At 39.5% G+C, this 27683-nt stretch overlaps 2 protein-coding genes across 3 annotated transcripts in view; both read right to left on the bottom strand.

Annotated features, from left to right (window-relative positions):
* Nucleotides 1–39: 39 nt before the first annotated feature.
* plpp1a (phospholipid phosphatase 1a) lies at nt 40–20153 on the bottom strand. 2 transcript variants are annotated; one of them, XM_049559826.1, is made up of 6 exons: nt 19614–20153; nt 13093–13244; nt 10605–10885; nt 5768–5825; nt 3003–3179; nt 40–1304 (listed from the first exon to the last, which is right to left on the bottom strand). In XM_049559826.1, exons 1-6 carry the CDS (start codon nt 19669–19671, stop codon nt 1185–1187), a joined length of 846 nt encoding a protein of 281 aa, XP_049415783.1. In that variant the 5' UTR covers nt 19672–20153; the 3' UTR covers nt 40–1184. The 2 variants fall into 2 exon arrangements, with proteins under 2 accessions (XP_049415783.1, XP_049415782.1); XM_049559825.1 differs by lacking the exon at nt 13093–13244 and adding an exon at nt 15531–15685 and having other exon boundaries at nt 19614–20145.
* Nucleotides 20154–23464: 3311 nt separating this feature from the next.
* The window catches only part of csgalnact1a (chondroitin sulfate N-acetylgalactosaminyltransferase 1a), a 41765-nt gene continuing 37546 nt past the window's right edge, over nt 23465–27683 (bottom strand). The window contains exons 8-9 of the mRNA XM_049559945.1: nt 27539–27620; nt 23465–25146 (exon numbers count right to left, since the gene is read on the bottom strand). Coding sequence (XP_049415902.1) covers nt 24851–25146; nt 27539–27620 — 378 coding nt within the window. The 3' untranslated portion in view covers nt 23465–24850. The remainder of the gene's footprint in view (nt 25147–27538; nt 27621–27683) is intronic.

Raw genomic sequence — 27683 nt, forward strand, 5'->3', positions numbered from 1 at the left:
GTTTTTCATTGAGGTGATTTCATCTGCATGGAGAGAATACACTGAACATTCATGCTTTTATTTTTGGTACAGAGCAGAGTGGTTCATAACATAATTCACATTATTTTTCTGATTTCTGCCTGGGAAATTAACATCAAGTCATGCTTTCATTTCATGTGAAGACTCATGACATAATACACTTAGGTTTCTGTTCATGTTAATGAGTAAAATGGCTTTATTTTTCCTTATTTCAGACATTTGTACATATTTGTAACACTTTGTTTTTCAATAAAAGTCTGTATGCTGATTTGTACAGATTATACAAAAGAACACTGTTGTGTGTTCACTTGAAGTATATTAGTTCTTAGATACACAGGGGGCTGTAATAGCAGCAGTAGCAGTCCAGCAAAGGCAACACGGGACTTAGACTAACCGTCTACTCTTCAACTCTCTAACCCAACATGATACAAGTCGAGCTACCTTCCGTCCTTGACTTTATAAGGTTAGACAGCTGGAGAGTGCGACAGCGGTGGCCTGGAGGCAGTCGCTCCACATGTGAAGCAGCTTTGCCCTCTGGTCTAGCATCAGCTCCAGTCTCCAGCACGTTCTAGCCTTGAGAAGGAAACATTCTTATAATTAGCCCTTTAACACCGGACCTAAGGCAGGGAAGCTGTGAGACTCCGCCTTCTCTCTGGGTGCTGGACCAAAAACTGATCCTAAATCAGATGGTTGAGCAGACTGACTCCAGGTCAGGAAAAGCACAAAGCAAGGTTACATTCACAGGTTTCCAACCCTCCTCTTTCTCCCAGCAGTGGTCAGACCCTTTAGTGGGCGCGTGCAGGCGAGTCTTCCCACCAGCTCAGTAGAATCATGCTAACTTGTTCCTGTCTTTACAGAATCTCTAGCCCCTAACCTTCATCTGTCACAGTCACTTCAGCATATCTACAAGGCTTGGACAGGTAGTCGGGCCCAGACGGAGAACTGGCGGACAAGACAGCCTAAAATTAAAAAGTCTTAAAATCTTAAAAACAGGCCTGAGGTGCAGCTCCCAGAAGCTGGCTTACTTAAAGTAAGAATCAACTTAAAATCCATGCAGGGTATTCGGGGAGGAGTGTTTGCGTGAGATGAAAGGCTAGAGAGCTGGGATCCTGGGTGTGCGTTTGGACAGAGCAGAGAGACGTCATCCCTCCACCTCTTGGCTTAGCTTAGTTAGGACTCTCAAAGTGGTTTCCATTTGTTGGGGTCTCCTGCAGAGTTGAGTGTGGGATGTCGGCCTTTTCATGGTTTTCTTTGCACGGCTTGAAAAAGTCAGACACGAAGAAGACCTGCAAGATACAGGAAGAATGTTTTTATACAGGAGTGTGAGGCTTAATTATTTACATCTGTGCTTCGTTTTAAAAAAAATCAAGGGCAATCAGTAACTTGGTGAGAATAGTTGGGCATTTTAGGAAATACGCTTTCCTGCAGAGACTCAGATGAAAAGATTAACACTTCTCATGTTTGTATGATAAATAGAAAGCTACATACAGGAGGTAGTTAACTTTAAGAGTGAGCCTGGCAGTGAGCCTGGCACTCTCAGTGCCATAGTACAGTATGCCATGAAATAAATAAAAAAAAAAAACCAAAACCATGATGTAGCATATAAAAAAAGGCATAGTTATACTATATTTTAATTATACAGAATGTCATAAAAAAATGAATAAAAATTCAAAAAGTTTTTAAAAACGGCATAAAAAGTCATTAAATTGCAGTAGTAATATATTGCAAAAACTGTCACAAAAAGTCTTTAAAAAGTCATGGTATAATATAAGGAATATGCCAAAAAAAAAAAGTCATCAAAATGTTCTTGATGTAGTATGTCCTAACAAATGTCATTCAACTGTCATAAGCATTAAAATCTAGTATGCTATAAAATAACATTTTATATATAAAATATTAGAAAAGGTCAAAGTATATCAAAAAAGTTGTGAAAATCAGACAAAAAAGTACTATTTGTTATGAAAAATAAAGTTGTCATAAAGTCAGTATGTCATCATAAAGTCAAAGTTTCATAGTATAGTATGCTATGAAAATGTCAGTCATAGTATAGTATGTTAAAATGTCATAATGTAGTATGTCATTAAAAAGAAGTCAGTGTCACAAAAAGTCATAAATCAAAAGTGATACTGCATGCCATAAAAACAGGTGAGAAAAAATGTCATTTAAAAAGTTACAGTATGTCAAGTCAGTATTTCATAAAAAAAGGTCAAAATTTCATAATACAGTATTTCATTAAAATGTCATAAAGTCAAAGTACAGCATGTCAAAAATTTCATAATATGGTATGTCATTCATAAAGTCACCAAAAATGTCCTTTAAGTCATATTGTGTCACCAAAAAGTCATGACAATGTCCAAAAGTCCATAAAAACATAATACTTCATGTCAAAAAATAAGTCATAATGAACTTTACAGGTATAGGTGATGAACAGTGGTTATGGATGCTGTAAACAGCCACAGCTGTGTGTAGCAGTGGAGCCTGATGACAGCTGTTGCACTTCTTCTTTGCTGTTCTTGTCATTGACCGGTGGTGAAGCAGGCACTACTGTTGATATGCAAACAGATGCTCAAGGCCGTCTCTACATCCATTCATAGCTGCCGGTGGAAGTGGAAATAAAGCTGGTATATCAAAGCCCCGAAACCAAAATCTGTTGGCTTCTTCTCATGAGCGATGAGGTTCTACAAGGACCCACAACTGTTTGCGAAAGTTCAAGCAGTTCTTTTACATACACAGAGCCGTGCTAGCTGTTTCACCCTGCGTCCAGTCTTCGCGCTATGCTATGCATAACATCTCCTGGTTGTAGTTTCATATTTACGCTATGTCTAAATCCAGCCTGGGACATCTGTTGCATTTCTCTCCCTCACTTCCTGTTATTTTTCTACTATCGCTATCTAATAAAGGCAGAAAACGCCCCCAAAATAATGATTTCAATAAAGAAAATGTCAAACCATTCCTTTAAGGTCAGATTAGGACACATGACTTACCACCAGGATGGCCATGAGGGCACCCTGCAGGAGTCCAGTCAGCACATCACCCGGGTGATGTTTATAATCAGACACCCTGGACAATCCCGTGAACACTGATGCAGCAATCAAGAAAAACTGGATTGTGGGTCTCAGCAGCCTCGCCCAATCAACCCGGAATCTTGCCTGCAGGTAGAGCTGAGAGAAACACAGGGGACACGGATTATTGGATGATCATCAGACTGGGCAGCGTCTCTGTAGGAAAACAAGCTACAGTGATGTGCAGGTGACTCAGTGTATTTACACCAACACTACCACACCAGAGACAAATAAATCATCAAGAAACTGTGAGAAATACATTAATAAATTAAACAAACATCCTCTTTTTTTAATCAGATCTTTGTCTACTTCCTCCTCTGTCCTTTAAAAGGGTGAGAAACTCTCCTGAAGTTCACACTTCCCTCTGCCAAATGACCTTAAAATACTCGTGTTACTGATAGAAGTACAGTTTATTGGACTGATATTTCTCACAATCTAACTGATAATTGAATATCACACTGCCCCTGGAGCACCAATGTAGGTCAGCTGCATGTCATTCTCCTTTGTAGCACAAACCACTAAACTATTATCTACGTTAAAAACAGGGCATGTCTGGGGGACAAACAAGCTCAGCCGCTTCATTCAGATTCTCTTCCTGAGGCACTTCATTTATGACATAAATGCTGTCGATTAATTGCGTAGAAAAAGAAAAGCAGGTTTGTAGGTGAATGTTTAAAACGTCAGATGCTGCTTCTCATACTTGAACTTCCACTTCGTACTGAGGGGAGAGGGAGCTTTATGTTGGTGCCAGGACTTTGTCCCTGTGTCTATTTATATCTAATGGTGCTGAATGAATCAGCAGCCTATAAAGTTTATCAGGATGGGGCAGTAAAATCAGCTCTGAACAAACACAACAGAGGGAACTCAAAGATGCTGCACCTCCCTGGGCAGAAAAACAACCGTCATCAAAAAAGGTCATCAATGCATACAAGGAAAAGTTGAATCACTGCAGTTCAAAACAGTTTGACATTTTAGGTAATACACTTTTTTACTATCTTGTCAAGACCTAGATGAGAAGATTGATACCACTCTCCTATCTGGTTATGACTAGAAAGCATCTGTCTTGTGTAAAACTCTCTTCATATGAGAGTTCAACCATGTGTTTAAATTCGGCAGGTCGTCTTGCAGTGGCTACATCGCTGCTCAAACATCAGTGGACAAGACCAAATTATGGTGAACAGCTAAACTATATAATAAATACGTAGGTTAATCAAAGATTGTCAATTATAACAAATAAGCTCAGTGACTGCGACTACTAAAATGGGACGTCAGTGCTGTTGCTGTTGAAGAAAGTCAACACAGCAGATGCACCAACACTGTTTATTCATGGGCAACGTTGTCGCAACCCATGCTGAAACAATAAATGTTCTTTGAAACAGCTACTCAAATTTATACCTCTTTAACTTGTAAGATCTAGCTTATGTTGTGTTATTCCAGTATGTTTTTCTTTATCACAGAAAGTTGCTAACAAGCAGCTAGAAGCATCCAAGGCTCAGTTCACCTACAAGACGTCAAAATAAATTAGCCTCATATTTTGGAACCAATGTGTCGCACTGAGAGGGAAAGCAAGCTTACACTGCATCTAATTGTGTAGTTGATTTGTTCGTTTATATGATGAAGTTCAAATCCATTGTTACATTTATTTCCCCATGTAATTTAAATACAAATAGATTTTTTTTTTTTTATCTGTCAGGTTATTCTGCGATGTGTAAAACAATCCTCTTCTTTCCATTGAACTTGTAATCGCTCTTTTAAATTGTCACATCAGTGCCACTGTTGAGGTAACTGACATTGCACATTTATAACTGAAACTCTACCCTGTAGCCTTTGTACGTTAATACAACAATAGCATTCTTCTCTACCCCACAAAGGGCTTCCTGCCTTTCTTGGAATCCTGAGCCCTTTTGAGTCGCTCCAATTACGAGAATGTAATGTCGCATTTACACATAAGGGATCCTTTCTAGCCACATCCCTAATGTCTGTCTGTATGCTACAGCTAAGAGACTGTTAGCTTAGCTTAGCATAAAGACTGGAAACAGGGGGAGCCAGGTAGCCTGGCAATGTCCAAAAGTTACAAAATAAGCCAACCAGTACCTCTAAAGCTCACTTATTAACAGGTTATACCATGTATGTTTAACAGGGTTGGAAATTAGCACCAGCAATAAGCCAAATACTGGTAAAATATGTAAGTGGCTGCTAGATTTGCTTCACTCACCAGCCAAGAAACACAATGGTAATCTATTAAGTGGCCGGTAGATTTTGGAATCCACCAGCCACAGTGAAAGGTGGACAAATAAGTTAATTTCCAACCCTGTTTTTTTTTTTAATTCAAACAAAAACCAAAAGGGTAAAAATGACAATTCACATGATCAGATTTATGCTAAGCTAACTGGCTGTAGCCTCATATTTAACAAACAGGTGTGGTATCGATCTTCTCATATAACTAACATTAGGAAGGCAGATAAGAGTATTCTCAAACATGCAAAACTATTCCTTGAATTTAAAGGGATCAATCTCACATTTGTTCCCAAGCTTGATTTGCCAATGGACTATAATCGATTCTTATTTATAATCACTAATGTGTTTAAGAGCTGATATGAATGTCCAGAGTTTCCTGTTGTGTGACCCAATGTGCCAGTAAACAGTGATTTATATCAATGTAAATCAAAACAGGTTCAGGTACTTACAGCCAGGAACAGCATGCAGTACATGGAAAAAGAGGAGTGGCCGGAGTAGAAGGACAGCCTATAACAGAAAGACAAAAACATGGCTCAACATTCTGCTATGTACTTAATTAATCTGCAGCAAACAAAAAAACTTACACTGAGACATACTGTCGTAGAAATAACTTATCCATTAGTCAGACACACACCCTTATTTAGGTCTTGAGGTGGAGTCAATGCTCCTTGAAAGGTTTGTGTTTGATGCATTTAAGAGAAGCTGTTTGTGAGAAGAACGTTGAGTGATGTGGTGAACAGTGTCATACTGACAGTGCTGTTTTATACTGCTGTCTGGACCACGTCCCAAAAACCATGAACACACGCACACACACACTGTGTAATGTAACTGTCAACCACTTTGGTCCAGACTCAAATATCTCAAAAACTATTTAATGGACTGCCATGAAACTTGGTGTAGATGTTCACGTTTCCCAGAGGATGAAATGTAATAGCTTTGATGATGATCTAACTTTCTATCCCTTGTCATTAACAGGTCAACATTTTCACTAATCCAATACTTTATGACGAAATACCTGCAAAATTAATGACATCCCATCAGCCTCAGCTGTTCTTTGTGTTAAGTGCTAATTAGCAAATGTTAGCATTTAGATTTAAGTGCCACCGTGTAGTGAAGCCTCACAGAGCTGCAAGCATGGCTGTAGACTCTTAGCATTGAACGGCGGCCATTTTTAAAATGTATACAATGGTATTTTTATGGTCTGAGACAGTTTAATAGTGAAAAAGTACAACTTTCTGTTTCTGCCCGAAGGTCACTTCAATAGAATAAAACTCATCTGGGTATAAAAAAAGAAAACAAATATTCTGTGAGTCCACAAAATCTGCCTCCCATTTATTGTCTATGACGCAGCTCCAGACTTTACACTTATTAACATCACAAGTTCAAGACTTTTTTTCGTGGTTTCTTGGTTTGAGAGAGAGAGTAACTCATGTTCACAAATATTGACTGAACTTTCCAAGGCCATGGAAAAATATTCTTGATTTATGTGGTGTTCCCCTCTAAGGACTGTCCACACCAAGAGTGCTAACTATACAGATGACTATGTGAGCATTCACACTGATGAACAATAAATGAATAAATAAATCCTTCTTGTCACTTACAAAGCTCTAAACGGTCAGGCTCCGTCATATCTTAGAGAGCTCATAGTGCCGTATTATCCCACCTGAACACTGCGCTCTGAGAAGGCAGGGTTAGTTGGAGCCAGAGCCTTCAGCTATCAGGCTCCTCTTCTGTGGAACCATCAAGGCATCAGGCTCCTCTTATAAAGCTTATAGTTAGGGCTGACTCAGGCTTGGCTTGGACCAGCCCCTAATTAGGCTGACGTAGGCCTAGTCTGCTGGGGGACCTCCTATAATACACTGAGCACCTTCTCTCCCTCTCTCTTAGATTGTGAGAAGTTGGTTCTTCTTCATTTGCTGACATTCCTGACCTGTTACTGCATATCGCTAACTCGGCTTCTTCTCTGGAGCCTCTGCGCTCCACTGTCTGGCAGGTCCCCTCGAATCGCAGTTACGCCTGGATTGTTGGTTGTGGTTGCGCTGCTGCCTTGGTCCTGCCTGATGCCTCCTACTACTGCTGTTATTATTAGTCATACCTCTACTACTCTACTCTCTCTTGTTCTCTCTCCTTCTCACTTTCTCTCTCTGTCTCTCCCTTTCTCGATTTATCATTTTGTGACGTGGATCACTGCACATTTATTATGTTGATCTGTTCTGTACGACATCTATTGCACGTCTGTCCGTCCTGGAAGAGGGATCCCTCTTCAGTTGCTCTTCCTGAGGTTTCTACCATTTTTTTTCCCCTTAAAGGTTTTGGGGGAGTTTTTCCTTATCCGCTGTGAGGGTCCAAGGACAGAGGGATGTCGTATGCTGTAAAGCTCTCTGAGGTAAATTGTGATTTGTGATATTTGACTTTATAAATAAAATAAAATTGAATTGAATTAAATTAAGCAGAGGCACCAAACTTGCACTGTGTGCTCCACGTGTGTTGCTCTGTAAATCTGGATGGATTTTGATTGACTATCAGTGTTCCTGTTGCTCATTAAATGACTCTTAAAAGTGATCCCAGCAATATGGTTCGCCACTGTTGTCGTTACAGTTGTGGTGTGGGATCCGCCATCCACTTGAACTAGAATGATTTTTACAATGATACATTTATAGTCATTGTTATAGTTTTGTTCTTGGTGTGGGCGGCCTTGTAGTCTTGTTACATTTCAAAAGAAACACTGATACAATTTGAGATAGCAAGAAATTAAAATTCAGAGGATAGATTCAATCGTTTTTTGTTTTTTTTTTTCAGTCAATTAGTCTGTGAAATTTCAGATGATGGTGAATAATGTCCATCACAAAGTGTTTTTTCAGCTTGCTTTTTAATTTAACATATAAAAAACAGAGTTTAGCAGAAAATTCTCAAATCTTTAGGAAGGTAAAATTGGGGTTTGGTATTCGTAACAGATTTTTTAAATTCTTTTAAGTCATAGGAAGGTAAACAATTAATCAAGTAATCATTTCAGCATCAACAATGTTTGATAATCGACGATCACAGGCTGATCAAAAAGACCCTGGTAACAAGAGCAAACTGGCATATTAAATAATAATGCCGACCTCTGAACACCCTCTGTCGCATCCCATTAAAACTGCAGGTGGGTCAGACCCTGTGAGGACTCCACTCGTACATTAAAAGTACCCGTTTGGATAAAAAATGGGTGTCCTTGATGAGAGGTATTCTTCTTCACACTCTCAACCTTTGATTACCTTCAGTTCGACATCTTTGCCTCTTAAATTCAAACAAACACACATATAGCTCTAGGCCTGTTCTGTCTCCTCTGTCCTAGGGAAGTTAAACTGAGGCAAGGAGGAATCATATTACAGTAAGATGATCCCGACCTACCCGCTCTCCTCCTGCTGCTGCTTATTATCTCTATTAGTGACTAACAGGCCACCTCAAACACACAGGCACATAGGAGCTGGAATTATAATGTGTCCTGACATTAATCTTAAAAGCCCCAGATGTCTACCTCAAATCACTGGATCCTTCAAATAACCTGCTGATAAATATTTGTCTCAATATGTGACATGAAAATAAACAGACTGCAGACAGTGATGAGGCTCCAGGAAATATCAACGATGTTGCACCACACCCTGCTAAATGCCCATGAGATAATTCAGAGGATAGAGGGGTGAATAGGCACATTTTCATTTAGCTCAGGGAAACTGTTCGAGAGAGGCGGAAAGCAACACACTCTTACTTATAAGCAGAAAAACCTGCTTCACCTTTCAGTAAAGCAGATCTGAATAGAGCAATAGTTCCTCTCGGCTCATAATAAACCCTTCTTAGCTCTGATACAATCTGCACAGCTGATATCACTATTTAAGCCTCTGCTTCTATAATTACTGCTGATCTCGGTGGTCGTGCCTACATTATAATGAGAAGTGGATATCCTCTCCTCCCACTATACTTCCTTCTGCTCTGGGCTGATAAGGGACACTGACATTAAATCAAAACAAGCTTTACATTCCTGTGATATTACTCAATCCTCCTGGTCTCGTGTGCTGTAAATGGTTCAAACTGCATCTTGCTGAAAACACACACCATTCGTGAGCAGAAGTCTGACTAGAAACTAAATGTTGCACAACTTCAGAGGCGTGCTGTATTAGTTTTATCACCACTATGAATTACACAATCATTCATACATCGCTCAGGGACACATTCAACCTTTGCTCTTTGTACTTACACCACAGTTTGTTACAAAACAATGGAGAGCACTGAAGTTTAGCTTCAGATTTGGTTAATCTGCTCAGCAACAAAACAAGAACCTGGACTACTAAAAATTTAAATGAGGTAATTTCAACAGCAAGCAGCTGAAATCCAGCGTTTCCACACATTTTTACCAGTTAATTCTCAACCTTTTCCATAATATTTCACCCCATTTCCATGACTGTCTTTAGGTAGTTTAGAATGGGAAGGCTGATACAGTGACACAGCCATACATTACTAAACACACACTACTCAGGCATTTGTGGATAAGCTAATCACTAATGCTTACTAACTTCACTCGCTCATTAGACAGCCCATAGCCCACAGACCAGACCAGCATAGAAAGATGTTGCAGCATTTCATAGATGTCAGTGCAATTTGACATGTGTGTAGATTATGTGTTTGTATGCATTTATGTCTTGTTAAACAACTATTTGTTTTATGGACATTTCTAATAATTGTTTTGTGACCTTATCTGAACTTGAATGTTCGCAATGCCTTAATAAATTCAGGCTTATCAGCGTCATGTCCCGTCAATCCAAGGGGATCAGTGACCCAAAACACTGACTGGAAGTTGCTTATCTGGACGTCTATACATACAGACCATGAAATCTGGTGACTCAATCTTCTAATTTCTAATCCCATGACCTTGAGAACCCTGGAAACCATCTAAAGTCATTCATTCATTAGTTAATATAGGGCTGCAACTAATGACTGGTATATCATCAGTAAGTTTGGCAATTATTTTTTTCAATTAAATTACTTCATTTTGTATGTGAAATATAAGAAAATAGTGAAAGATGCCAGTTAAAATTTCCCAACGCCTCAGTCTGTGGTTTTATGTTGATGTTCTGTTCTTATTCTACAAGCAGTCTGACACCCAAATTTATTCAGTTTACTAAAACATATGACAAAAGAAAAGCATCCAGTCTTCATATTTGAGGAGCTGGAACCATAAAACGTTGAAAAATGACTCAAAACGCTGACTCAAACTCAAGTCTATAACGTTTAATGTAGAGCAGTACATACCTTGCCTCATTGACCATGGTTAGATCTCCATTGCAGTGGAAGTCTTCAATATAAGCCTGTGATGAGCAGTTGATAAGTTTCCAGTCAGGTTTGCACACATCCAGGAAGTGTGGCCTGAGCCGGCCAATGGAGTACTTGGCTATGTCGGTCAGAGACTGGCTCATCGCGGCACCGAAAAGGAAGGTACCGACGGCTTTGTATACACAGGAAAGGTAGCTGCCGAAAGAGGACTTGGATTTGATGCGCTTTAGATAAACTGAAAGGCACTCGCCAAAGATCATCTGTGAGGGAGAGGGGAAGGAAAGGATACAGAGTTAAAACATTTTTACATAAACACAAAAACTCCAAATGAAACTTAAAGATGCAACTGAATGAAATTAACATCAAAGCCTGATACATTCCCTACGCTCACCATCACTAACAGAGTCTAGAATAATGGGTCTGGTTAAAAAAAGAAGAAAGAAAATCACACAAAGCTCTCATTTGAAGGAATAGTTTGACTTTTTGAGATGCAGAGATGTTGTTTTCTTGCAGAGAGTTAGGTGTGAAGATCAATGCCACTTTAATGTTCGTATGCTCCTTCTACCACCAGAAGCCAGTTATCTAGCATAAAGACAGAAAACTGGTGGAAACACATTTTATTAGACGGAGAGACCACCTGTTCCCGTTTCCAGTCTTTATGCAAAGCTAGTGGTTCTCAAATTTTTTACACAACGTTCAACCTCAGAAAATATTAGGCTCTCAATAATCGGCTTTAATATACAGTAGTGTAGGACTACCCCATTCAGCTAAAGACAGTTACCTTAAAACTGGTATATTGCTGCTGCAACCCTAGTATCAACAGACCTGCTCACAATATTCTCCTGATCAGCACTTCTGTTCCTGTTTGGAGCCATGATTGCTGTGTTTTTAAACCATTAATTTTACCTCCACTTACTGTCTTGCCATCACAGTTTAGCTTGTAACTAGTCGTGGGCGTTTGCACACACTCGGTTCATGAATGTGGCTATGTAGCAGGCTGATACCGAAATGAAGATATTTCAGGGATCTCTAGGTTTAAGGATTTTCAGCTGTGGTTCAGAGGTAGAACAGCTGGTCCGCTAATCGAAAGATTGGTGGTTCGATCACTGGCTCCTCAAGCCCGCATGTCAACGTAGTCTTGGGCAAGACACTCAATCCCATTTGCCATCGGTGTGTGAATGCGAGTGAATGGTTAATGAGTAGCCTGTGGCACCATGTATGGTAGCCTCAGCCACCAGTGTGTGTTTGTGTGTGTGAAGAGGTAAATATGATTCACAGTGTTAAAGTGCTCTAAGTGTTTTTTCTTCCTTCTACATACCACTAAAGAGAGCTTGCCACCAGTGGTACATTTACCATAATTTGAGAACCAGTGTGCTGAGCTAAGCTAATTACCTCCCGGTTATTGCTTCACATTTAACATGCACATATGAGAATAGTATTGATCTTCTGTTGAAAACGTTGGCAAGAAAGCAAACATTTTTTCTCCAAAATGTCAAATTATTCCTTTAAGTAAACCCTCCAAAACATTACTGAGAAACACTCATCTGACAAACAGAAATACCATGGCAACAGGATGATGTCCACTTTAAAATACCAATCATTTTGTTTGATCTTAAAGCTTAAATTAATCATGCTGAGATCTCGTAGTAAAATATTTCGAGCCTGTGCGTATGTGTTCATGCTGTATGACACATTGTAAGAATGATTCATGAATTCCTGACGAGGTTTAAGTGCATAAGTCCCAGAGGCCTTCCATTCATCTGACAACAAAAGCCGCTGACAGCCCTTATTGCTAACGCTCAGCTATCTGTACCTTTAATTCTATCAATAAGAGAAGTATCAACTTCCTTGATGGGTCACTTAAGATTAGAGGTGAGCTGCTTTACCTTAACTTAACTAAAGATGTTTTGCATGTATAAAATTTAAGTCTATTTTTTAAATAAATCCTGCAGTACAGGTTTGTGTAAAACTTGTTCAAGTCTGAAAGGATATTGTCACTGTTTCTATACTGAGCTGACAGTCTGTCTTTAAGTGCGGTCACATTTTTTCAATTCCACTCAGCATCAAGTGACCAAGGTCACCACTGCGCTGCTTGTGAAGAGTTTCACATCTGTGATATTTACGGTCTTCCTGCAAACTGTTGAAGCGGCTGCAGAATCATTTGGAGCTGGTGAGTTTCAAAATAAAGGTCTGCCTCAGGTCACCTTGCTGGTTCATCATCCAAGGTCACAGTTCTCAAAACCACAAAGTTTGGGAAACATTTTCTTAAACATGCAGTTAGCAAATGAGCTTAGAGTTAATGGTAGTGGAGGCTTATGTAAGCAATTAAAAACATATACATTATTGCAGAATAATGTATTCAGCAGCAATCATGGATGAAGAGAAAAGAGAGAAGTTAAGAGAAGTGGAAAAAGGTGAGCAGTGCACAAACAGAACCGTTAGCAGAAAACAAAACAGATGCACTTACAGCGATTATTGTGACCGGAATCATAACACCTCCTAACAACTGAGCAGAAATGGTGTCTTCTTTAAGCGGGTACTTGATTGAATCATCATTACAGAAAAAGCCCCGTCGGAAAGGACGGTGCAGCGGGGTGAGTATTATAAATGGGAGTCCAGCTACCAGAGAAGCAATGAGAGAATAAACAAGGGAAAAAAATACAGGTTACAAGAATACACCAGTGGGCCATGGACCCCTTCCCATGATGCAACACTGTGTGCCTGTGCAGAGCAGGAGACAGCAGCCACGTGCGAGAAGTTGCATCCTCTGAAGGTGGCAGCGTCCTTGCCACCTTTCATGAACACCAGTGTGAAAATATTAGTGGTTAAAGTGTTGTAAAAGAAACCAGATCTTTAAATGCTGACAAGGAGTGGATGTGCACAAGAGAAAAGTCAAACATAAAAGCACAAAAGTTAAATTTGTGAGCAGGTTATTAAGCCCTCATCACTTTTTCTTTGAGGCATTGAGCGCTGGGTGTCAGGGATCACGTTTCTCGGCTGGCTTCATTTACGGTGGTGGAATTCTCACCAACAAACCCACAGAAAGTGAGAGGAAACAGGCCTTGCAGACACATGTACCGTACATGATCGAAACAAACGTACGTTACACACCATCTCATTTACTTCCTCTCTGACAAAGTGCCGCTTGATGTTTCTTCTGTATGGCAAACCGACCATTTAACCTCTTCCTAAAACTGTCTCTCACATTTCCACATATTCTCCCACACTTCCCTTTGGCAGACAGTAAACCATGAAGAGATTTAAACAATAGACATTGACAAGAGGTGTTACAGATTGGAGCTGTGATAACTCATGAAACATTAAAGACCAGAGACAAGAGATGGAAGAGAAGACACCAACACCACAAAGCAATACCAGAAGGCAGACACACACACCAGCAGCACTTTCTGTGTCTGTCGTCCTCAAATAACAATTGTTCTCTTCCAGAAGAGCATTCCAGCTATTTTAAGGGACAGAGGGAAGCAGCATGCAGCCTGCACGGCTGTTGCATTAATTAACAACAGCCATAGAAAGTTTACAGAATAGATTAAAATCAAACAAAAGGATTAAATTAAAAGCAAAATTTTGCCTGGCCTTACCTCATCTTATCCATATTTTATTTGTTGAACTAGAAATAGCTCTTTTACTACAGCGTCTTTTTGTTTGAGACCGAATTTGTACATTGGCTGATCCAAATGTTAAGTAGTGGCGGAAGACAAAAATCTATACAGCATATTACTGCAATATTTTGTGTGGCAATACTGTAACGATAAAAGGATGACAAATATTGATTTTTTTATTACATAAATTTTTAATGTTGAAAATACAAATTAGACTTTTGGTGACCTACTAGAATAAAAAAAATAAATTGCTTATTCCATCCACTAGATACACTGTGCTGCAGTAAAAATTACAGTTGAAAATCGGTACTGAGTAACAAAATTACGCAATGTATGTCATTGCAACACCCAGGATATCACAAAATGTTTAAAAATTGTATCATGAATTAATTGTGGTGATAATATCTTACTGTGGGGCCTCTGGTGATTCCCACCCCTAATGTTAAAGGCTCAAACAGTTCACTGAAAATAATAAAGCAAAACTAAAAAATTGACCTAAAGGATGCTTAAAATAAACCAAAACTTTTTTCGCAGAAAGCTTTAAAGCCCAAAGCCATGTCCACAACTCAGCAAAAGATTATTTTGGTGTCGGTGGATAAGATTAGGATAAGGAAAAGGCAGGTAGGGGTTATGGTTAAGGTAAGTCTCCAAGAAATTAATGTAGGTCTGTCTAATTTCCTTGAAGGTGACCTTCACAAACATGTGTGTATGTGTGTATAAGTGTGTGTGGACGCAACACAATTTAACATTTTATGATTTTATTTTGTATTAACTGTTTTTAAGTGGACATCCTCCCTTGCCTTTAGCCTTCGATACAGAGCTGTAGGTGGTGACGCTGGTGAACACCTCCAGAGATCTCACAAGCTTCACACTGACGTGACTGAAACAGTAGCAGAACTAAATAAAACACACCGTGTGCGTCCAGTTTCAATACCAGGTAGCTGTGCTATTGTTAACAGCCACTGAACACTGGTCTGTGTTATCAAACAGGAAGCTTGACACTCTGAATACATCCTACATTAGGCTCTGGAAATGTATTGGTTCTTTAATGTACAATCCCAACAGACCATTCTCACAGCAGACATTTTGACTTGCCATTGCAGGAAAAGCACAAGTGTAGCTGATAACGATAATAATGGCAGCTTTCCACGTAGGTGTGCCAGTAAACCAGCATGCACCAAAACAGAGCCGAAACCCCAGCACGCCTGAGAGTGCACTTATACACCTGCGGCTGACAAGTCAACATATTTGCCACGAGAAGGATAATTCAGTGACTCCTACTTACGCAGCTAATGGGTAGGGTGAAGCCCACAGTGTAGAGCACTGTGGAGGTGATTGTGCTGGAGTGGAAAGGGTACTTGATGCTTTCGTCGTTACAGAAAAAGCCCCTCTGGTAGGGACGGATCTTACCCAGGTTAAAGGCTGCCAGAGGCAGACCCCCTGTGGATGGAGAGACCAGGAGGAGTTACCACTGAAAGAGGTAAAGGAAAATGCATGGCAGAGAAAGAGAAGGTCCCGAAACAAAGCGTTGAGGTCTTCAAGTCTGTCAGCTTTCACACAGGAGAGAACTGACGATGATAAGGAGGACAATGGTGCTTTTTAGTGTCATGACAAACTGCCAAATAAAATTTGTGTGACAGAAATTAAAGACCTCAATCTTTGTAGCAGCCCAGTTAAAGGATAACACTGTCTTTGTTATTTTCCTTTTGTCATCAAATTCAATGAAAAGTCCAAAAGCAGCAGTGTTGGTCTCCTACTGAAGACATAAATATATAATACTGCATTTATTTGGCACTGTCAGCAGTGAATTTGGCACTGTATTGAGTGTTTACCAGAGATGGGACCAAGTCATTGTTTTGTGAGTCACAAGTTACAAAGTCCCTCATCCTAGACCTTGAGTCCTAAATAAGTCATAAAGAGCTCTTCACCAAATGCAATGCCATTTTAACAACAACAACAACATAATAATAATAATAATAATAATAATAATAATAATAATAATAATAATAACAACAACAACAACAATTTTACAAAAATCATGAAAGTGTTTTTTAATATGTACATTTGTTAAAACAAGTTTGTTGGAAGTTGTTGCATCTCTGTAATTTGAGGTACATACTTTGCATACTGGAATTTGATTTTCTTGACCACCGTGTAGTTTTTGCACGTGGACATAATTATTTTTGGTATCATTTTTTTCTGTTAGTGCTCAGTAATGTAAAATAATTCATCATGGTCTCTGTTCTGCAACTTGACAGGATGCTGTCGATTGGTTCAAACAAAGTGGATCTGGAGAATTAAGTGTCGACATGATGGAAATAAAAAGCATTAAAAGCCCCTTTTCCACCAACATTTCCAGGAACTTTTATTTCCAGGAATTCCTTTACCTGGGTAAAAGAATTCCTGGTAATCTGTGTGGTTTGTGTGTCCACCGTACCTCAAAGTTCTGGAAAATTTATTCAAATGAAATGATGAAGTAGATGATTTGGCGTGTGCCCTATGTTTGGTGTCGTCCGTCCCCCCCGGTAATTTTGGTGGAAATGCGGATGTTTTTCAAAATCCCTGGTAAATAATAAAAGCTCCTGCGGTGGAAAAGGGGCTGTTGATAGCTAATTCAGGAAATGAGAGGAAATTAACTGATTCATGGTACACTTTTTATATAACATTTTAAATCTTTGGGATTGGGAGAAGTATCAAGTATGTTTAAGTCAAAAGGCTCAAGTCCAAAGGAAGTCACAAGTTACTGGGGATAAAATCCAAGTAGAGTTGCCTATCATTTTTGATTTAGTCAAGTCTAAAGTCATCAGTTGTTGACTCCAGTCTGCATCGAGTCCAAGTGATGTGACTTGAGTCCTCACCTCTGGTATTTACAGTACAATAACATAAGGTATATGTGCCATAAACTCATCCATTTATTGTAGTGAAGGAACATGTTGTCCAGTGTTGCAATGTGGCCCTTTGATGTGTTTAATAGTTTCTGGACAACGATGGCACATAACAATAAGCTACATCCGCCTGCATAGACAGGAGGCGTCAGTGAGAGCAATTCATTGTTAGTTTTGGTCTCTTCATGAGATTTGTTCACAATAAGAAAAACAGGCATACCCTTTGACACAGAGCCTCAGTCAGACACTCTGCAGCATTATGCATTACACAGTAAGCACACTCGACATCAGCAACTTCGTTACACCAAACAATGTAGGATGTTATCATCTCTGGGTAGTTTCTCAGCAGGGAGGACTGAGAAGCTTTTTGTTGGGGCACTGACACACAGTGGTGTGAGAGGAGCTGTGGACATAAGATAAGCACTCCCTATAGATAAAATACCATAAAGATAACAGATTATGCTAATAGGTCTTGACAGTTCAAAGTCTGAACATAATGCTGCTGTCACTTCTCTGCTTGTTTGGCCTGTTTAGCCCATTGTGTTGTGGGGACAAGACACAGTTGCTCAGCCATTCAAGCAGAAAATGATGGTCCATTATAGAGATGTACATAAACAAGCCACATCCACAGAATACTGACAAACACATGACATCACACGAAGATACACTAACTCCCTATAAACTACTTTTTAATGCAGTCTGGTATCTCTGCTCTGTCTGCCATTTCTGCAGCTGTTGGCACCGTCAGCTGTGCCATGCACAGTTGATCGGCCACAACAGCTGGAAATGCCAAAAAGGTGGGACAGAGACACACACAGGCCAACAGCGCGACCCCCAAGTCACTTTATAACTGCAGCAAGCAGCCGTGTTACACTTTAACTTGTTCTTGTAAACTGCAACTAATGGACAAACAGATGGAAAGAAAAATGTGGATAATGTAACATAAAAACACGAAGACTTTTTGGCTGCTTGCTCAGTAAGTGTGTTAAAAACCAAATTAAATCAACTGTGTAAGCAAACCAGGACAAATATACTCCATCCTTGCACTTAGAAAATAATTCTTTTTTTTTTTCAGTTTTCAAATTTATCAAACTTACAAGTCAAATTTTACTATATGTACGTGCATGTTTAGCCACATGCAGCAGCACATGACCGTTGGAGACCATCTGGAAACAGATTACTGCGGATGCTCAGATATAATCTAATAGTCTTTGTCGATGGTATAATAATCCAGTTTGTGTCTGCATCCAAATGGCACACTGAGTTTGTACAGTCATACTGCCCCACACTGCACAAGGCACTTACAAAATTATGCAATGTAAAAAAGTCTGTTGCCTTAGTAGCTAAGCAATATGTTAAAGTACCCCTCCATTCACAAAATGAACAATATTTCGTAGATTTTTATTTTTCAATAGAGAACTAATGTAAAGTTTTTGAGGCAAAAAACATAGTTTAAAAACATGTCTGGAGGGGATCTTTAAAATATGAGACACATCACTTTAAAACATACTGTGGACTGTGCAGGGGAAGCTTTCACTGTTTGAGTCAGGGTACGCATTGATCATGCATAATCAAATTAACAGCACGTAAGCCCCAGAGACACAACGCCCATGCCAAAACTGAAATGTACAGCTCTATGAGCCTTCATACAATGTATAGAGGTATAAAAGACTTTGGCACTGTGTGAGAAAAATTATTAAACATTAAAGCATTGCCTCACTTTCAGAAAATGTTTAACATTTGAAACAGTGTTAAAAAAAACTGGAAAAATAAAACTGTAGTTCACAATTAGTCTTATCTGAGGTCTGATATGAGTATGGGTGCTCTCCCATGGAATGATTTTAGATCTTGTGAGGGGACAACATGTGGCTACATGAAAGGAGAAACAGTGAGTGGGTTTAATATGAGCCTGTGAGGCAGTGGTGCCATTTATAAAATTGATTCTCAGCAACACGTTGTATGAATGTTAGAAAACACGTTTGGTTGCACAGAAAAACATACTGTGGCAATACTCTCAATTATATAAGCTTAATGGGGCAAGTGTTTCAATATAATTAACATAATTACATATTGTTACACTCATGTAAATAGCTTCATTAATATCCAGTTAGATGTCTGTGGGCCTCTTAAACGAGTGAAAAGACCCTGAGCTGCACTCATTTGCATACAATGGAAACAAAGAACATGTAGTTCTTAAATTATGCTGGAGGAGGAAACTACAGCAACTTTAAAGCCTCCTTGTAAAGATGCCATACATATGTAGCAAATGGCATGTTGTTGGATTAGTGGCATTATTAGAGGTTAAAATAAAACCATGTTAACCCAGTAAATGACACTCGCGTGCTACTGAGCGTTCACCACTCCCTTCACGTGATGGCAAGCCGATAAATATCCCAACAGTGGGATTATATCACAACACAAATCGGCTTAAATCAATAAAAGCAACAAGAAAGATTCAGTAGAAAAAGCAATTGGATACATACCTAGGATGAGACAGGCTATGTCTAGCAGGATGTAGGGGATTCCTCTTGCCTCGAACATGTTTGCTCTTGTCGGTCTCTGACTCGACTCCCTGGTCTGTGGCGCGTCCTCTCCTGTAATAAACACCAGGGGGATGTCCCTCCTTGGGACGTCGCTGCAACGGTGGTTTCCGACAAGAGTGTGAGATTAAAAAATGGTAGCAAGTGTTGTATAAACAAATAAAAACATCGACGTCCTCGTGCGGAACCGACAGACCGCCCGGGCCGAGGGACGGCACATATCAGGAAGATTTGTTGTTGTTATTGCTGCTGTTGTTATTTGTGGGCGGTGAACTGCAGCAGAGCCGAGAACTCCACACGTCTGTCATGGTGGTTTTAAAAGCCCTTAAAGAAAATAAAACACTCGTTCTCACGGAGGGTCGGTCATTTGCACCGACACCTGCCCGGTCTCGACGTGTGTGACCGCTGGCGCGCGAGCCGTTTGACGAGGGCGACCCGACCGCGGCTGCGGGCCTGTGTGGAGCTGCTGCCTTCACGTGCTAGCAGAAATGTCGGATATACGATGCGTTACTTTATCTGTGCGCTCAGTTTCTTTCTCCGTTAGCGACTGGTGCGTTAACGTTACCTTAACCCGTTCACAAAAAAGTGTTGTAATGGTGGATCTTTACTGTAAATGCACTCATAAATAATTAGCAAACAAATAAATGAATAAAATGTAATAACGCAGAAATCATCTAATAGTAAAAATGACTACAAATGGTCATAATAGACCTTTCTTTTAACAATAAAACATGAGTTTATTTATTTTTCATGATTGATTAAGCATCCATCCATCCATCCATCGTCATCCACCTATCCGGGGCCAGGTTGCGGGGGCAGTATGCCCTCTCCCCAGCAATGCTTTCCAGCTCCTCGTGGGGGACCTCAAGGTGTTCCCAGGTCAGATTAGATATGCAATCCCTCCAGCGTGTTCTGGGTCTACTCTGGAGGGCTCCTTCCAGTGACCAGGAGGGACCAGACTAAGAGCAATTCAAGAACTCACACTATGGGCCTTGAGCACATCTCTGTATGGGGACACCGGCCCCCAGCAAGCATCTGGTGGCCCGGCCTTAGGCCATGGGGCCTGGTCGGGCTCAGCCCAAAAAGAATTACATGGAGCCATCAACCTGTAGGCCCACCACCGCTAGGACAGAGTTTAAAGTCTGGTGCATTGTGTGCCGGGCAGCAGGCAGGGTCAGGGCCCCTGGCGTGCAGATCCCTGGCGTCGCAAATGGTTAACCCATATCAATAAATATAGTGATGCTATATTTGGCATTGTATTCATCATCATGACACAAAATATCTTTAATTTGTGAAGTGTCTCCAGAAAAATAGTATGTTGAAAACCTCCTGAGATCAATATTTTGTGTACATAATCAATAGGTGATATTACAGGCTGATTGTATCATTAGAAAAATAAATTTGAACAGTATTTCCCTATTAAAGACTCCACCTTTAACACAGTATTTCTCCTGTTAATTTCCCAGTGACACTCAGTGGATGGATGAGTAAAGTCATGAGCAAAAGCTATACTTGACATATTTTTTTGGCATGTTTAGGTAATATAACATCTCATGTTTACTTTAAACATAGTTTAACACATATTATTTACTTCAACTACATGATTAATACTGAAAATTCCTTAAGCTTTGCCCATTTGCCTCACAGTCGGCCATGCTTGTTATAAAAGAGGGCGTGGCTCTAACAGTCCATTTTAGATGATGTGGAACACTGTGATTGGCTCACAGGCATTCAATCAAATTAGTTTGTGCAAGTTGGTGGAGTCAGGTGACAGTAATCATAGCTAGACATCTTAAAACAAAGTTACTGAGAATGGACTGAACGGGTTGAAATAAAAGTCAAAGCATTTTTTATCTTGTGACATCTTGGGAAGTGATTTATTCACTTTGCTGCAGAGAAAAGATTAATGCCTCATCTGTCTGTTAAATCTGAAAAAGAAAAGAAAATCTGAGGTTGCAGGTGCAGCTGGTTGGTTTATCCTCACATAAAGACTGGAAACAGGAGTAAACAGCTGCCTATCAGCATATCTTAAGATCACTAATGCTAATGAACACATGACACCTAGTTTGTTTATTCAGTGATAATAGTTGGCATGTAGTTGGGCCAGGCACAGGGACTTTGCGGCAGTCTTGTGGAGTTGAGACTCATGAACTCACTGAACCTGGTCAAGTATGGCACATGGGGTTGCGGCGATATACCGGTTTCAAGGTACATTGTGATTTAAAAAGTTAACGGTTGTAATACCATGTACATTTCATATCCACAATGATAAAAAAATGCAACTGGACGAAGAATCTGCCCTTTATTTTAGTTATTTTCTAAAGGGGAGACTTTTAGACATACTTCCATTAACAAAATGGTTTCAAGTTTCAGTTATAGTAATGAAACTTTGTTAAACCAAAAGTAAACCCTCTATTTTTATTCCTTTAAGTGTCTTGCTGATTGATAATATCAATTCTGTAATACCGTGATACCTTGATACTGTGAAACTGCGATATTTTCTGAGACAGTTATCATAGGCTACTGTGAAAATCTCATACTGTTGCAACCCTAGTGGCACCTAACTTTCTGCAACAATGTGACATGTTTTTACACTTATATCTTCTCAGAGCTACATACTTTTTTCAAATATCTCAAGGTGATTTTTAAAATTTAGCCCAGAAAACTCCAAACTATGCTACTGTGGAGTATATTTCTGATAAATCAACTCACCTACAGGAAACATTCATCACAACAAACATTTAACACCCAAGGGGGAAAAAAAGCCACTTGGAAACTAACCCCCGGGGTTAATTAAAATATTCTGAGAAAACATAGCCTCAGTCAAAGTGTGAGCTACTAATCTCAGTATTTGTACTGAGCATTTACTTATCTATGATGGTTAAACTTACCATTGTGTGCACTTCAGGAGCAAGGAGGAAGGTAGGTCAGCAGTCATCACAGCTGACATCCTTATCAGCACACTGACCCCATCTAGTGCTCTGGAGTTTGAGCTACACTAAGCAAATACTGAAACATCTCTGGAACTTGTGAACACCATTAAATAACACCTCTAAAACTTTCAGTAACTTTTAAAATACTTATTTTCATTAACAGGTGCAGCCATATTAGCAGGAGAGTTGGTCATCAGGCTGAGTCAGCACGTGCCCACATTGTGCTGAGAGAAGGTTTAATTAGGCAAAGTGATTGAAGGCACCTGTGTCTATGGAGCACCATTGTTCCCTTTAAGAGTCTAATAAAGTACCTGATTATTATTCTTCCTTTCTTTTGTTCTCTCATAACTGTCTGTGCCCTGATTGCCTTGACTGACAGGTGAAGGCTTGGCAATTAAAAGTGTCACGAAATAAAACAGCCATCAGGAAAAATGTGTCATGATGAGATATCATATTAGAAAACTACAATTGTAAAGTAAAAACTTTTAAAAATTAAATAAGCCCCTCAATAAACTCTTTTAAAATGTGAATCAGCAGAATAACGTAACATTTAAAATAATAATGAGCTATTTCTTTATATGATTATTTATTCAATAATGTTGTATTTTTTTGATTCAATACTGAACACTTAGGTTTCCATATTCTTCTCCTCAGCTTGTCCCTGAACATAAAATGAAGGTAATTTAATAATATCCATGTATTACAACATGTACTATGATGCTTGCCAAGAATGAAAGTAATCATCTTAATATTCTCTCATATCTTTGTTTCATATTCCACCTCATAGCTGGGTAAGACTTGATAATTAGCAGCAGATGGCACAAGCAAACACATCCCAGTAAAAACAAACTCAATGCACAAATATTTTTTATTCAACTCATTTACATGAAGTGAAAAAACAACTTGAAATTTACATTTCAAAGTCATTGTCAAAGTCACTGTTTTTTTTTTTTATTTTTACAAGGAATGGTTTGATGGCAAACAATAAAAACATGATTCAAAAAAGTGCCTCTCTTCACATCTTTGGTCGTCCACCAAAAGTACAGCTCGTTTTGATTGAAGTGCTGGAGCAGTATTTATGGGAGATTATATTAAAACTAATATAAAGTGACCATTGAGGCGGTTATATCTCTACACCTACAGCATCTCCAGTTTCTGCGACTGCTCAGCAATACATGTAATGTAAAATATTAGGTCAGTAAGTCTCATTCTGACTTGTTAAGTCATCGTCAGAGTCAGGACAGTGAACAGTGAACAGTATTATTGTCAGTCAATAATCCTTTCCTTTATTCATCTATTATGTGTCAAATTATGTGACGAACCCCCTCTGCATTGTCTTTTATTATTTTAAACATTCAAAAATAAACTGACATATTTTGGGCATAAATACACAAATCTCAGAAGGCTTTTCACTGACATTAGATACTGTCATTCATGCTGTGTTTTTCTTTGACTCACCTCCATTCAGTACAGAGATGAATGGCCCACACATAATACTGTCCCGGGTATAACCTCATACATGCTGGCATTTATGAAATAATAACAAACATAAATTAAAGGAATGAATAATTTATTTAAAAACATTTTTAAAAGGCCATTTCAGGCTTTAAACGAATCCTTCATTGTGTATGCACCAACATGTTGCTCACTTTAAGTCCACTAGGTGGCTCTGTTTCCCTACACATAAACACATGTATGTCCAATTTTCCCCGGCCATCCCAAAAAGACAGTGTTCAGGTTTAAGTCACAGAAGGCACACGGTTCAGAGACACTTTGTAGCTCAAACGTAAGTGCTGTTTTCTGTCTGAGTTGCCTTTCTGCAGTCACAGAGTTAAATACAAATGGACGCTAAATTTACAGATGGATGTTTCAGACCGGAGAGATGTTGATTAATGTCCAACTAAAGTCTGCTCCACTTTTGTCGATGAATTACTCAAGTCAGTTTTAATTCATCTTGATCTTACATTCCAGGGCAATGAAGTGCTGCGAGTCCTTGAAAAGTAAACGTCTTCACATTTTTCATTAAACGAATAGTTCGCCTTTTTGGGAAGTACGCCTATTGCTGATCAGATTGATACCACTCTTAGGGACAAAAGTGGTTTGGGGTCAAACTCTCAGCAACAAAGTCAATGAGCGTATTCTCCAAAAAAATATTGAACTATTCCTTTAAAATCTGAAGTAGTTTATCATCTGCACTGTTGCATCTGATTGCAGTCTTTGCAGTGACGATAATCCAAATGTAAGTCTTCATGTTTTCTTGGGGTTTGAGTTTTGCTGTTGTTTCTGTTTGCGGAGGTGGGCTTCGATCTCGTGCCTGAAGAACAGCATCCCCAGCTGGCCGTGCGAGGCCTCGTTCATGGCCTTAGACTGCATGCACATGCGGTATTGGTCTGGAGGGAGCTCGTCAGCGCAGTGTTTCTCGTGCCACAGGTGGAACAAGCCTCGTGACGGTGCTCGTACCACTAGGAGGTTGCTATGCAGGTACTTCCTATACAGGTGGACATCTTCTCCGCCCCAGCCTTTGATGTCGATGTCGAAACCTCCTGGAGAAGAGAGAGCAGGCAGAGAATCCACAGTAATATAAAACTTTATTAGACCATCAAAGGATGTGTTGTTATATAAAATGATGAACCTTTTGATATGCAAACATTTCTACAGTGTAATTTATGTGTTCGGTACTGCGTTCAGTGCCGCTGATTATGAATCCTGATTAGGGTTTACAGTATGTGATCATAATCAGTCTTCTCTACACTCTGGTTTGTTGTTTCGTGAGGGGGCGGAGAGGACATTCTGGACTGATGCTGCCAAACAGTCCTCGACCAGGCATGTTTAAACCTGCATCTTTAGACGCCTAAACTACTCGTGTCTGCTTCTGCTCACACTTGGTGTCTCTCTGCAGTTTTATTTTGATTATTCTGTCTGTCTCTGTCTCCCTTTTCACACTCCTGCTCCGGGGCTAAACAGAGATAAGACAGGAATTTGAAACCAACAGATGAATTGTTCATTTGTTTATGCGCTCGTGGCCTAAATAACATATTGCATCATCATTTTTGAAGAACAGGAATGACACTTCATAATTAGTTTGACCTTTTGAGGAAACATACCTGTTCCCTTTCTTGTCAAGAGTTAGAATATTGATATGTGTGTAAGGTAAATATGCAGGCTGTTCTCATGCATTGCCCATACATTTTCCTCTGAAAAGTAATGCACCAAAATTCGTACATATCCCACATAATGATGAGCCTGGAACTTGTGCATAACCCATGCATTTTGGAAGTCTGCGATCACAAGACCAATGTGCTGACAGGAATAAAGATGGAAGCTGTCCCAAATGGTCCAGTCAGGAAGCAGGTTGGGGTGGTGGACGGGTCACAAAAACACAGGACTTTCCCCCTTGCCTAAACCTAACCGCTGCAACTTTATGTTAATTATGAAACTTTATGCTACGGACAAACATCATTTGTGGTTCATTCGCAAGAAATCATACAAACCATTGTATGAGGACACATTAAATATGAGGCTGCAACCAGAAGCTGGTTAGCTTAGCTTAGCATGACGACTGGAAACATAGGGTAACAGCTAGCCTACATATTTACTGTACCAATGTCATGTGATCATATGAATTGAAAGTTAAAGTAATATTATATTACAGGGGCAACTGATGATTATTTTCATTGTTGATTAATCTGTGAATTGTTTTCTCGAAGAATTGTTCAGTTGTTTGGATTATAAAATGTCAGAAAAAAGTCAACAAGTGTTTCCCAAAGTTCAAGATGACACCCTCAAATGTCTTGTTTTGTCTGCAACCTACAGAAATTCAGTTTACTATCACAGAGGACAACAGAAACCAGATAATATTAAAATTTATGAAGCTGGAATAAAAAAAAATTAAATTTTTTTTCCTTAAAATATTAAAGAAACTGAAATTACAGTATTAGTTAGTGGTTACAGGTCTAGTGTGTAGGATTTAGTAACACCTAGTGGCGAGGTTGCACACTGCAACCCACTGAAACTTCGTCCACATGCCAAGTGTGCAGGAGACCCACAGTGGTCGACCTGAAAACCTGAATGGTCCTATCAAGAGCCAGTGTTTGGTTTGTCCATTCTGGGCTACTGTAAAAACAAGATTGCGTACTTTGAGGAAGAGGACCTGTTCTGTATATAGATATAAACGGCTCATTGTAAGGTAACGGAAAAACAACAATTCCTAGTTTCAGTATAAATTCATGAAAACATAGTTATGAATATTACACACCATTTCTGCCAGTTTATTCCATTAAATCCTACACACTAGCTAACACTGATCAAATAATTGATTAATTGTTGCAGCTCTACATATACTACATACACACATATACATATTTACACACGTAAGTTCTTGCAAGTAACTCAGCAAGAAAGTAAACTCCACCTTTATATCAGATTCCTGTCCTTCTTGGAGCTTGTTTCACATTTCAGTGTGGTAAGTGAGAGCATTTGCATGCTTGTGTGTGTGTGTCTAGGCCCCAAACAATAAACCACTTTGAATTTCGCTGTAGCCTTTAAGTGATGTCACTTTGGAGGGAAACTAAATTGATGTAAATCTGTCTTGAGAGCCAATATTCCTCAACTAATACACAGATGGAGAGGACATGGGGGCTGTGAGATATGTTAATATATGCTTCTGCTGCTGCTCAGAGCTGTTTCATGCAGAGTAATATAATCAAATCTCCTCCCAGTTAAGAAAAGTAATGTAATATTGAACCATTTGTGTTCTGGTGTTTTTCATATCCATTAGGCTGCGGCACCATTAACATAGCATCTAGCCATCCAGGAAGCCCATTTTTACCCAGTGTTATGTAATGCCTCTGCACAAATAATCAACCCCCCAACTGTTTATGAATTCCTGCATTGCTAAGATGTTTTGATGGGTGTAACTGCAGTGTAAATATTTACCTATGTTGATGAAGTCGGACCTGTATTGGCAGGTCATGCCGAAACCGAAATCTCTCCAGAACCCTGTGTCTTTCTTGATCACCTGCAGAGAAAAGAACTGCATGTCTTAGAGAGCTTACAAACAGAAACATATCAGCTCCACACA

Source organism: Epinephelus fuscoguttatus, linkage group LG18, assembly GCF_011397635.1.
Source record: "Epinephelus fuscoguttatus linkage group LG18, E.fuscoguttatus.final_Chr_v1".
In the NCBI taxonomy this organism is placed as follows: Eukaryota; Metazoa; Chordata; class Actinopteri; order Perciformes; family Serranidae; genus Epinephelus; species Epinephelus fuscoguttatus.

Excerpts from the sequence above, each read along its gene's own strand:
- plpp1a (XM_049559825.1), bottom strand. The coding sequence starts at position 19,671 with ATGTTCGAGGCAAGAGGAATCCCCTACATCCTGCTAGACATAGCCTGT. Across the intron at positions 15,686-19,613 it reads CATAGCCTGTCTCATCCTAG|GGGGTCTGCCTCTGGCAGCC; the intron begins GTATGTATCCAA and ends CTCCATCCACAG. Across the intron at positions 10,886-15,530 it reads TCACCCTACCCATTAGCTGC|ATGATCTTTGGCGAGTGCCT; the intron begins GTAAGTAGGAGT and ends TCTCCCTCACAG.